This window comes from Macrobrachium nipponense, chromosome 23 (genome assembly GCF_015104395.2).
Source record: "Macrobrachium nipponense isolate FS-2020 chromosome 23, ASM1510439v2, whole genome shotgun sequence".
Classification (NCBI taxonomy): domain Eukaryota; kingdom Metazoa; phylum Arthropoda; class Malacostraca; order Decapoda; family Palaemonidae; genus Macrobrachium; species Macrobrachium nipponense.
Genome location: NC_061090.1, coordinates 78,506,902 through 78,519,231, shown reverse-complemented (window position 1 = coordinate 78,519,231; position 12,330 = coordinate 78,506,902). Strand labels below are relative to the sequence as shown.

Genomic DNA, 12,330 nt, shown 5'->3' with positions numbered 1-12,330 from the left:
TGTTAACTACGAGTGTCGGAAGCGTCAGCGTCGTAACCTCGGAACAAGCATCGTAACCCAAGGCGGATTTTTCAATGAATATTTAAGAAAAAGCGTCGTAACCTCGGAACGTTGTAAGCCGGACCCGTTGTAACCCGGGGACCGCCTATATACAAATTACAGTTATTTTGTATGCTGAACATTTTTGAGTTTCACAATGTTTCCATTGGAAATAAATGTGCTTGTGTACTTTTGGAGCTTCTGTTCTGAAATCCAAAAAATGAAACTACACATGGAACCAGCCTTGTAACCACTCAAGACCGGATGGCAGCTTATTCAGAAATGTCCTGGGTCATGGGAGTTGCCGGACCACGGCGTGCCATCTTTAAGAGGTCAGACTATTGGAAATCACCAAAACTTAAAATATATCCAACATTCATTCTGAAATATTTCTTCCTTGGGACAGCACTACTGATTGAGTGACTAGACTGTGACATTGTCATCACAATCATATCACAATGAAATCTCACTTTACTGGAGGAAGAAAATACTGACCAATAGGATAAAAAGGCTTATCACAGGTTTCCACTGCTGTACCAGCAATATCAAAATATTCACTGTTCACTGAAGGACACTGTCAATAAAGTAATAAAAAAAAAATAATCATGACTATATTACATTGCGTCCCCAGTACGGGCAGTCACTCATTATCAGCGGACTCAGTTGTCAGCAATCCAGTTTTACGGCGCTTGCCTAGCGCCAAAAATCAGCGACGATTTTCGGCACCATGATGCGTCAATTTCCAGTTATCGGTGCCGATAATGCACTTTTTGTGATAAAAATATTAAAAAAACCAAGTATAGAACTTTTTAGTGGGTTTTTCTTGAGTTTTAACTAACAAAATAGGCTGTTTTTAGCATTTTTATAAGGGTTCCAAACATTTGCGGGTTCTAACTATTCATGGGGGGGTCTGGTACACATCCCCTGCGAATATGGGGGGATCACTGTATACCTAACATAAGTCCAATTAACTGGTTATCAGCGCCAGAAGCCTCATAAATTGCCGATTTCCTGTTATCAGTGATGTTCGCTTATCATCAAGTGGTCGGAACAGAACCCCCAATGATAACTGGGGACTGCCTGTACAAATATTAACATATGTTAACAGGGAAAAAATTATAAAAGCGATAATCTATTCCAAATATGGGATACCTTGAACCCAAATACATACTGAACTTCAACATTTACAATTACTGAAAGACTAAGGTAGTGTGGAAAGGAATGTCAGTGAAGCAACTGACTTGGAAAATAAAACATTTAAAAAAACTTGACAATTGGACTTGAGGAAGTCATGATACACAATTTGCTAGTAGCCAGATACCTGGTAACTTATAATTTACAAAAAAAAATACTTGTTTATTAATATAAGCATGTTAGCCAGCCTTAGGAAGGCCAAAATTTTTGGCTCAGTGGTCATTTACTCTGAAATAACCAAGTTAAAGATTTTAGTCAATATTTCCAACATAACTGTCAACTGTTGGCCAAAATTTGAGGATTAAGTAAGGCACTACTATATTTTTGCAACTGAAATACTTTTTCTATATTTGTGTGATTTATTTGCCCTGTAATAAAAATAAAAAAAATAAAAAGTTCTGAAAAAAAATTCTGAAAAACTAAGGCAATTCTCTTTAACTGACTACAGTGGTCCACCCGTATTCACAAGGGATGCGTACCAGACGCCCCCGAATAGTTAGAACCTGCAAATAGTTGTTACCCCTATAAAAATGCTTAAAACCTCCTACTTTGTTAGGTAAAACTCAAGATAAACCTCATAAAAATTTTTACACCTGGTTTTTTAAATATAGTTTTATCACAAAAAGTGCATTTTATGATGAAACTGATAAAAAAACAGGGATTTGTGGATATTTCTCATATAAAAATACAGCGAATAGGTGAATTTTCCTCGCATAATGGGGGGGAAATGTTCCAGAGAGAAATCTGCGAATGCGTGAGTCCGCAAATACGGGGGGTCCACTGTATACAGCATCTGAACTTTAACACAATACAAATACTGTACAAAAAATATCAAATATATTTTCAAATGATTTACATTAATCACCTACAGAATATAAGAATATATTTGCTTCTTCTACCATCAACAACTAAAGAATTATATATTCTGTGACATAAATGAAATTTATGTTCCTCAAGAAATTTGTCAATTTTTTCTAGTAAAACATCAAATAACAATATGTGAGTGGGTAAAGGCTTTATATCACCTAAGCTCCTGTGCTTTGATAAACTTTCATCTCTTCTATTTAGCAACTTATGTTCAGTGATGCCATATTCCTGATAAAGCCAATCAAGTGGATTTTTTTCAAAAACGTCCGCCTCATCTGTATAGTTGACTTCATACTTCAGATTGGGCTCACAAGTAAGGAAGCGGAGTGGTACATCTCTATGCAAGTGACTGGAAAAAAGGTAATCATAACATCAAGCCACAGTCTTCGGCCAGTTCTGTGTACCAAACATTATACGTACATACCAACATTTAGCAAGCTCAAACAGACAAACAAATTTGAACTAGAGAGGTTTTTCTTTGGTGAGAAGAAAAACAAAATTAATTCAATTTTTAATTCTATCATTCTTTTGGTTACATAAAACATACAGAAGCACTTGCAATGCAGTTACTTCCTCAAAGTTTGTTAGAATAATATGTACTTGTAATTTCCCCAAGCTATTCAGGCTTATCTATAATACTCATGTTTTACTACCAAACAGTTCAAGTGTAGTCTGTTACTTGCTTGAAATGATATGTGGTCAGTTATGGTTACTAAATCCAATGACTAAAACATAACTGAAAAAATACAGTCATTTATTACAGCACAGAAAGGCTTACCTGTAATATGGTGTGGAGTGACATGGCATCAAAAATAATACACTGGGATTCTTATGAGATGCAATTTCTTTTCTTAGCACACTTATAGCATCTAATGGTCCTCTCTGATGTACAAGTCCCAGATAAACTAAAGCCAGACCATTAGGCAGTATCAAGAAAATGAGGATAATCATAGCCCTGAAAAAAATGACAAGAAAAGCATTGCCAACTGATACAAGATAAGCAAAATATCTATAAAATTCTCAATTTATTGAAGCACCTACGGATATTTTTGTATGATTCATCCAAAATGCATAAAAAACATGCAAATATCATTTCAACTGTTAAAACAATCTCATTTCTGTCCCCTGAAGTCGTGCATGTGATGTCATCGACTGGTTATGTCATTAGCCAATCTTTCACACAACTTGGATCACCAGTGTGAAAATCTACTAAATACAGAAGAGCATGTTGCTGTGAACACTATGCCAAAGAACTGCTGCAAATCAGGGTATCAAAAATAAAAAATAAAATTCTGTTTTATGAAATTCCAGCAAAATTAGAATGTGTTGATGAATGGCAGTGTTTGGTGAAAAAGCTAGGAACCATCAACCTATTCAAAGACCATGCAGCCAATATTTCATTTTAGTTAGGCTAGTCTCATGGACAAGAGCAAAGAACTTTTGATATATAAATCTGTCCCAGAAAGAAGAATACTACATAGTACTATTTGCAACTGCACACAATGAACTGAATAAATGTAAATGTCAACAAATTGTAAAACAAGAACATATTACATACATCACTTGCTCGAACTCCAAAATACATGCCTCTCAGCAAGAGATAAGATTTGCTTTTATGCAACATTCCTTATTCATATAAAGAATTAGCAAATTACTTTCTCCTATTTTTAAATGTCTGGCTTGCAACATCTGGTAAGACAAAATCTGTCAATATACCATCCACTTTTCAACATCAAGATGGCATAAAAAACAAGTTTCGTAAAAAATCAGGGTTCATACATCTCCCTACAACTTTTATTGACTATACAGTACTTGAGAGAGAACCATTACCTCCATACTACATTTTTTTCTGCTTTCTTGGATTGTGATGACAGCTCGTATGCAATATAATCGCTGGCAATACAAAGGCACAATGGTAAGATAGGGAGAAGAAAACGAAACTCCTTGTGACTAAGGCAGCTGAAAAATAAAAAGTCAATTTATTCTTAAATATCAGCTCACACAATATATAAAAGAAAATAACACATTAGGGCAATTTATAGAAGAAAAAACATGTTATGTTTGGATAGAGCTGTAGCCCAATAAATGCATCAGCTGATAAAATGAGAAACTTTTAATCAATTTGTATTTTTCATAACTAACATATGTGAGGTCTTTGCCACCTTCAGTCCATTTCCAAATAAAAATATTCTAAGACAATCCTACAACCTCAGAACTATGATATGTGAGAATCTATTGGTTCATCTCTCTGGGTATTTTATACAATTATGTACATAATTCATTGCATTTGTGGAAGATGGATGGCTATCTGTTCTCATAACAAATCCATGTATCCTGTATGTGGATTTGTTATCACCCCACTCTCTCCTTGTTACAGAGGGGTTTGTTGCTACTGAAAAGTATCTTATGCCATTGATTACCTTAACAGCATGCCTGTCTCACTCACCTGTATCTAGTCCATTCCAGCTTATGATGGTATTCTTCCTCTTATTGCCCTTAGGTAAAGAAGAAGATAGAAAACGTAGGAAAGAAATGAGACCAGTCATCTCATTCATTCCACTTTCCTACCTTCATCTTAGACTAGATACTAACTGACCTGCCAGGGGTACTGGATGAGTTATGCCACTTGTTGGGCAGCCACCACCAGACCCAAGGAAAAAGTGTCCAAGGATTTATGGATAATATCCTTTAAATAAAAGGAAGTGAAAGTTGTTTGATGCAGCCAAATACCAGCTTTCAAAATCCTCTCAACAGACATATTTTTCTTGAATGCCAAAGAAGAGCTGAGGCCCCTGATGTCATGAGCTCTAGCTCTCACAAAATTATTTGACTTTCCAGATTCTGTCAGATATGCATTCCTGATATACGTTGTATATGAACAAATGGCAAATTTTTAAATCAATTTGTATTTTCATAACTAACAAACCAGAGGTCTTAACATATAAGGGCCCACCTCGAACCACCACTTAGCCTGAATGATATTGTATTCTTGGACACTTTCTTTCTTGACCCGGCCTGTACTCACAAAAAGCCTTCAACATCTAGGTCTGAGATGCCGAGTTCTTTTTAAGTAAGCTTGTAGTACCCTGACAGGACATATCATTTCTTCACATTCATTACGCAGAAAGTCTCGGAAAGAAGGTATAGAAAAGGAGACAAATCTGTCATCTGCCACTGATGGATTTTGAGTCTTAGCTATGAATTCTGGTATTAATTCGAAGACTAGCGACTTCCAACCTCTGGAATGCTTTACCTAATATGACAAACCATGTAACTCCCCTGTCCTTTTGGTCAATGCTAGATTTCAACAAGAAGACTGCTTTCAGAGTAAAGCTTCTATCCCTGGCTTGTCACAAGGATTCATATGGGGGCTTAGAAGGCTAGCCAATACCATGGTTAAATCCCAATTGAGAGACTTTACTTCCTATGGGGAACAGGAACAAGACTGCTCAACACTCTTCATTAACACAGCTATTTCCCAAGAAAAATAAATGTCTACACATTTCATTTGCAGAACCAAAGCTAGTGCAGCCCTGTACCCCTTCATGGTCGATACAGAAAGATTTTTTTCTGTTCTGAGGTATATCAGAAAATCAGCTAACTGTTGAATATAAGTTCTAAGTGGAGAAACACTCCATTTACGACACCAACCACAGTAGACAGACCACTTTCCCCCGTACTTACTTGTCAATGACTTTCTGATATATCCAGCAATCTGCTATGCTAGCTTTTGAGAAAAACCTCTCGCTCGCAGGAGATACTTGACAGTCTCCATCTATGAAGAGATAGGGACTGTACCGGCTGGTGGCACTTATCCACGTGTGGTTGACATAGTAAGTTGTTCCAGGGAGGAAGTTCTCTTGGAGCATCCATCAGGAGTTCTAACAGGTCCAGAACCATTCTGCCTTCAGCCACAAAGGGACTGCCAGGGGCATCTTGAGATTCTGAGACCGCATCACCTTGTTCAGATCCTCTCCCTGAACTCCTGGCTGCTTTTAGCTCTAGCACGTTTATTACTAAGTTCTCTGTCCTTCTGACTCCATTTTCCCAATATCATCAGCTCCTCCATGTGAGCGTCCCAACCTTCGAGTGGCACATCTGAGAACAGTAGAAGATCTGGAGAGGGCTGTTGAAGGGGAATCCCAACTGTCAGATTATTGTCTTGCAACCACCACAGTAGATCTTTTCTCGCCCTTGTTGACAGTGGAATCTGCTCATATGGATGATCTGCACTTGGTGATCAAACTCTTTCGTCCTCCATTGTAAAGACTGAAGGTGATGTCTCTCGTGTGGAACTAACTTCTCCAAGGAACTTAGGATCCCTAAAACTATTTTCCACTGCTTTGCTGGTTGTGTTTCCTTTCCAAGGAAGGGATTCACTACTTCTTTGCATTTCTCTATTCTCTAATCTGAAGGAAAAGCTTTGGACTTTACTGTGTCTATAAGCATCCCTAAGTACAACAGCCTCAGACTGGGATCCAAACTCAACTTCTCTAGCACAATGCCTAAGCTATGACAATACTGGAGAATGAGATGTCTGTCCTGAAGTCATTTTTCTCATGACTTTGCTCTCACCAGCCAATCACCCAGGTACCTTATTAATCTTCATAGTTACAAACCTGAGGTCTTAACAATAGGATCATTTCTAGCACCTAGCTGGATCCGGTTAAAACACAGATGAAAGCAAGGAATCTTTTAAGATCTGGCAACGCGTGCGTATATCAGGTGAAGAGTGGTCAAAGACCACGCACCTACGCCACTGCGTCAGTCTTTCCCAACTCAGGATGTCTTAACAAACAGAGGGGTGGCTAGAAGTGGGCAGTATAATGTTAAGACCTCAGATTTGTATCTAAGAAAAATACAAATTGTCTTAAAAAATTTGTCATTTCTTAATATGTGAACAAACTTCCGCTCTTAACAATAGGATAGACATAGTACTTGGAGGGAGGTACAAGACATCCTAGACCGGCTGGGGGCCTACCCACCAGTCCAGCTCCAGAAGAAATGACTTCTGGAGGGTGACTGAAGCCTGTTGAGAAGCTAAAAGGGATTTTGACGAAGGAAAAATCTATTTCTGGGCAACGACCTGTGTCGCCCTGTGAAATGGTTCCTTTGATACTATTTCTGAGGAATAAATATTGCTATTCATCCTAGAGAAAAAAGAAACAATATAATGCCAAGATAAATGGCTCGCTCACTTCTTATAGAAGTGTCGGTGTAGTAAGGAGCGAGTGGAATCACTACCAGAGGTCCCTTGCCATTTAGCTTCTTCCTTCGACAAAACCCCGAACTACGGAGGAGCCGTGCTACAGCTCCCGGTCTACTACTACCGTGAGCGCCTCCGACGCCTGAGATGTCATTCCTGAAGATAGCCTCCAAGCTTGGGGTAAGCTGGGTGAGGATAATCTAACTACAGGGTGGGGTTTCACAGGGCGACACAGGTCGTTGCCCAGAAATAGATTTTTCCTTCGTCAAAATCTCCCTTTTCTGGGCTTGACCTGTGTCGGCCTGTGAAATAGTACCAGAGAATGCTAAACACCAAGCTTGAGGAACAGTACAGATAAATTAAGAAGGTAAAGTTAAACACTTGTAAGGTTAATAGTATAATAATCAACTAAAATTACAGTCTTACCCTAAGGGAAGTATAAGCCCTAAAACATGGGTATAACTTAAATTAGTTAGCCTACAACAACAATAACAATACAGGTTAGGCAAAGACACATATAAGTTGATATATCAAAAGAATGGAACTGAATCCAATTAGAATGATGAACAAAGCAAACTCAAGGTAATCCAATACATGGAGGCGACTAAACTAAGTAAGGGTGCAATGGGGCAGGTAGAAGGGGAAGGCTACAAGAAGTTATAGTAAAAATTAAGAATCAGGAGAAACTGTGTTCCAGCTGCCACTGCTGGAAATTTGAGGGCTTCTAAGGGTTTTAGGTAGTGCCGTTTGAAAACTGTCGGAGATTTCCAGCCTGTATACTTCTTAAGATCGTCAAAAATTCATGTGTTGGAAATAATTAATAGATGTGGCCACCGCCCTAACATCGTGGGCCCGAGGAAAGGACTCTGGATTGGCCTGTTTAATGAAGTATAAAATTTGTTGCCTGATCCCTTTTAGGGATAATGTACCACCTTCCTTACTATATGAACAATGGGCCTGAAGATTTCAGAGTTGTTCTGCTTAGGTAGGCTCTTAATGAGTTGACAGGACAAAGGGAAATGTCTTGAGGAGTAGGTAGGTAGGATTTTCCACGAGGACCATCTGTCCTCTGGGTCTTCATTTTTGGCTAGAAAATGGCGATCTGGGGATAAGAGGACTTCCCCTGAGGGGAGGAACTCAATGTGGCCTGGTTCCCTTGATAAAGCTGACAGTTCTGATATTCTAGCTCCGGAGGCTAAACTTAATAAGAATAGGGTTTTCCTCAGGAGGGATATATAATTGCAAGAGTCATTGTTAATGTCGAGGCCAGTTGAGGACCATCATTTTAAGAACCAAGAAGGAACTGATTTAGGTCTCGTTGATGGTCTTAATCTAGCACAAGCTTTGGTATGGACGTAAAGTACGAATCCGTAAGGTCTATGCTAAAACCAAATTGGAAGATCTTTTTAAGAGCTGATTTGGTCGTAGCGATAGTGCTTGCTGCTAAGCCTTTCTCAAACAATGATCTGAAGAAAGTTATGGCTAGGTTCGTTGTCATGACTTGAGAATTTGACAACTTAAGGAACTCTGCTAGTTTCTTGACAGATGAATCATATTGCCGGAGAGTAGATTCTCTTTTATCTGATTCCAAGAATGAGATATTCTGGGGATCAATTTCTGCATTCCTCATGGCTGCGAATTTCAGAAAATCCATAAAGTAGGGTTTTTCTGAATTCTTGAGGAAGCGGACACAGTCTGAGTTTGCACTAACTGGGTTAGTTTGGGGTTGGGAATCCGTAGTGGTCGGAGTCTCAACTCTAGGAGTAGAGGGAACCAATTGCTCTTGGGCCAGTTGGGAGCTACTAGAGCTACTTGGCCTTTGAATGTTCTGAGTTTGTCTAAAACTTTCATGAGAAGGTTCACCGGAGGGGAATAGTAGATATTCTTCCATTCGTTCCAATCGAGGATCATTGCATCCGTAGCGTATGCTAGAGGATCGAGGTTGGGTGCACGTAACAAGGGAGTTTGTGGTTTGACTCCGTGGCGAAGAGGTCTACTTGTTGTACAGGGACTTGTAGACTGATCCAATTGAATGAACTCCTGTCCAGTGTCCACTCCGATTCCAACGGAGCGGAGCGCGATAGAGCGTCTGCTACTACGTTCTTGACTCCTGCCAGGTGAGTGGCTGACAGGTGCCATTTGTTTTTGTTTGCCAGAGAAAAGATGGCTATCATGACATGGTTCAAGTGGCTTGACTTGGATCCGCCCCTGTTGATGCAGTGTACTACTACTGCACTGTCCAGAACTAATTTGAAATGTGAGTTCTTGGGCGGACGGAGCCGTTTCAGTGTGAGGAATACTGCCATGGCCTCCCAGTACATTGATATGTAGCTGGCGGCGGAATGTTAACGACCAAGTTCCTTGAACTTTTTCGTACTGGGAGTATCCTCCCCACCCTGTTAGTGAGGCGTCTGTGTGGATCACTATTGATGGATAGGGGGAAACTGTAGAGGAATTGCTTTTGAAAGATTCTTTGTCTACGTCCAGGGACGGAGACGTTTCCGTAAGATCGCTGGGATAGAGGCTAGTTTGTCCCGTGATCTGCAATTCGCTCTTGAGCGCCATACTCTGTTTATACCTTTGAGTTTGGCTCTGAGCAGAACGTCTGTGACTGATGCAAACCTGGAGTGAGCCCAGGATCCTCTCCTGGCACCTCCTGGATGTTTGTTGTCGTTTGAGAAATTGTTTTGTAGCTCTTGCAATTTCTTTCTTTTCAACGACAGGAATTGATAGAGTGTGCGATTGTAAGTCCCACTGAAGGCCTAACCACTGGAATCGAGATTGCCGGTGTTAGTCTGGACTTGGTTTTGTTTATTTGAAAACCTAAATGTTCTAGGAATTTGATTACTCTGACCGTTGCTTCTTTGCATTCTTTGGGGTTCTTTGCCCAATAAGCCAATCGTCCAGATAAGCCACTAACTTATTCCCTGTTTCCTTAGCTCTTGCACTACTGCTTCCGCCAATTTGGTGAAGATCCTGGGGGCTATGTTGAGCCCGAATGGCATTACTTGAAGGAGTAGGATCTGTTGCCTAGTTTGAAGCCTAGGAATGGACGGAAGTGTCTGGCTATGGGAACATGATAGTAGGCATCTGAAGAATCTATAGAGTTGTGGACAGCCCCACGGGGAGTAAGGTCCGTACCTGCGAAACACGGTCAGCATCCTGAACTTGTCGCAATGAATGAATAAGTTCAGATGGGACAAGTCTAAGATGGATTCTTCGGTTTACCGAGTCTTTCTTTGGCACGCTGAACAAGCGTCCTTGAAATTTTAAATTGTTGACTCTTGAGACTACTCCTTTGAGAAGGAGATCTTCGGTATACTCTACCAATTCCGTTGTTGGTGCTTGATAGAATCTGTTGGTTGGAGGAGGGCCCTCTAGCCAACTCCAACCTAGTCCTTTTGTTACTATACTTTGAGCCCAAGGGCTGAAAACCCCACCGCTGGCGGAAGAGGTACAGCCTCCCTCCTACCTTGGGACTCTCACTGCTGGTTTGCCGAGGGGCGGCCACCTCTTGCTCCTCGGAAACCTCTTCCTCTGTTAGCAGCCCTGCCGGATCCTCTGAATCGAGAGGACCTCTTGCTCTGCTGCCTCTCGCAAACCTATTGAAAGCCTGAAAGTTCTGGCTTTCATAGCTGGAATTGTAGGCTGGCGAGACAGCAAAGGAAGTAGAGGGTTGAGATTGGCTGGGACTGAGGGGTCAGAACAAGGTATTGTTGTTGACCCTTCGACGATGGTTGCCCTTGTGGTGCTGGGACTGCCTGAACCAACGTTTGCTGAGAAGGCTGGAAGGGAGAGAACTTCCTTGGTTTCTTCTTGTTCCTTGGGTTAGGACCAGAAGATTCCTGCCTCCGCTTTGCTACCAGTCCCACACCTGACTTTGAGGCACTGGTTAACCTTAGAAGCCTCATGAAGGACTTCTGCTACTACTGGTGCTGGAAAAGAGGTCCGTTCCCCAAATTGAGGAAGCAATCAGTTTTATTAGGTTCATGGCGGATTTAGCTTCCGCCAGAACGTGCTTCCTACAATTTTTCTCCTGGCTATGAAGGGAAGTCGGTACAAAGGTCACACTGCATGGTGTGCAGCAGACCTTTAGCCAAACTTTAAATAACGGCTCTTGTTGGTATACAAGAGCCGTCATCTCCGCCATAGTCATGGATGGAAAGGGATCTCGCGAGCCTAGTCCGGGCGTCGTACCCATCTGGAATGAGAAAGTCCGACAACCTGGGGAGTCCTCTCACTAAAGAGAGAGGTGGCACAGTCCGCCTTTAGTTTTCCTACTGAGAAAGTAGGAACTGCCCCCTCGAAGTACGTCTCGGAGCCTGGGACTAAGAGAGAGGTGAGGGTTCCGTCTCTCGTAGTTGAGGCAGGGGGCTCGTCTTTCATGGGCGGCCTGAAAGGTTGCTTCCACTACCTTAAGGGTCAGTGGTAGCGGAATCCCTTCCACCGGAGTAAAAATGGTGAAGGGACTCCTAAAGGCTGTGATGCGGGTGTTTTCACACCCCCATTCCTCCAGACTTCTCATTAGAGTCTGCTGTGCTTGTTTCCTTGGAAGGATCACTGTTTCCTTGGGAAACCTGTTTCCTCTCTCATCATCGCTGCTTCCGTTAGTCGGACGTAGCCAATGAATGGTAGTTGAAGGTCTCTGGGGGTGGAACTCGAAGTCCTCACGCCTTCGAGTTCCTATGCCTTCGATTGTCAACATTCCGTTGACAAACGGGTGGGCATACGAAGCGATCCCTCCAAGGGTTGGCCGCCTTGAATTCCGGCAGTTGGCTGTAATCTGGCATTGGAAGAGGAGAAGGTGGCACAGATAGAGGGGAACCTGCCGCGATCGAGGTTTGAATCCCGACGATGGCATTCTCCTGAGCGGCCAGCCGTTCCACCAGCGATTGGATCGACTGGCCGGAAGACGTAACAGAACTGGAGAGCTGGGAGAGCACTGAGCCGACCTTGTTGTCAACCAAGGCCCCTAACGATCCACTCCCACCTGCTCCAGATATTAGCCGAGGATCGGGATCAAA

General features: G+C 41.6%; 1 protein-coding gene across 4 annotated transcripts in view; it reads right to left on the bottom strand.

Annotated features, from left to right (window-relative positions):
* The window catches only part of LOC135201747 (GPI mannosyltransferase 3-like), a 120,897-nt gene that overhangs the window by 13,962 nt on the left and 94,605 nt on the right, over positions 1-12,330 (bottom strand). For 2 of the 4 annotated variants that reach the window (XM_064230995.1, XM_064230967.1), the window contains 3 exons: positions 3,931-4,059; positions 2,879-3,055; positions 1,553-2,449 (listed from right to left, as the gene is read on the bottom strand). In XM_064230995.1, the coding sequence (XP_064087065.1) occupies positions 2,095-2,449; positions 2,879-3,055; positions 3,931-4,059 (661 nt within the window). In that variant the 3' untranslated portion in view covers positions 1,553-2,094. Of the gene's footprint in view, positions 1-1,552; positions 2,450-2,878; positions 3,056-3,930; positions 4,060-12,330 lie in introns of those variants that run through there. The other 2 variants (XM_064230977.1, XM_064230987.1) reach the window with 2 other exon arrangements.